Source organism: Chaetura pelagica, unplaced genomic scaffold, assembly GCF_000747805.2.
Source record: "Chaetura pelagica isolate M959 unplaced genomic scaffold, ChaPel_1.0 scaffold676, whole genome shotgun sequence".
Taxonomy (NCBI): domain Eukaryota; kingdom Metazoa; phylum Chordata; class Aves; order Apodiformes; family Apodidae; genus Chaetura; species Chaetura pelagica.
This window is the reverse complement of record NW_009953724.1, coordinates 490,329-490,728: the sequence shown is the minus strand read 5'-3', so window position 1 is coordinate 490,728 and position 400 is coordinate 490,329. Positions and strand designations below refer to the sequence as shown.

Below are 400 nucleotides of genomic sequence, written 5' to 3'. Positions count from 1 at the left end.
ACTGGTTCTGGGCCTGGGGCTCCCTCAGCACCACCGTCCCCCCAGGGCTGCCCCGCGAGGCTTCGGGGGAGCTGGTGCCCACCAGGCTCTCGGAGCGGAGGCTGCTGGTTTCGCTCAGCGACGACGGGGAGAAGACCTCGTCCTCAGCCGTGGGGCTGAAGGGCTCGGGGCGTGGGGACCAGGGTGTGCTGCTCTCCCGCTGGGTCCTCCGGTCGGGTTTGGGGGGCAACCCCATCACCTTGGGCTCCCCCTCAGCTTTCTGGTGCAGCGAGTAGGTCCTGCGAGGGGGCGCCGGGGGCTTCTTCATCTTCCTGAGGGAGACGCTGCGGGCAGAGGAGCGCTCGCTGGCCAGGCTGCCCGTGTCTGAGCCCTCAGCCTGGCTGCTCGTGCTGTAGGGGGG

General features: G+C 70.5%; 1 protein-coding gene across 1 annotated transcript in view; it reads right to left on the bottom strand.

Moving 5' to 3' along the window:
• The window catches only part of KIAA1522 (KIAA1522 ortholog), a 5,715-nt gene that overhangs the window by 2,140 nt on the left and 3,175 nt on the right, over window positions 1–400 (bottom strand). Inside the window, exon 7 of the mRNA XM_010000615.1 lies at window positions 3–389. Coding sequence (XP_009998917.1) covers window positions 3–389 — 387 coding nt within the window. The remainder of the gene's footprint in view (window positions 1–2; window positions 390–400) is intronic.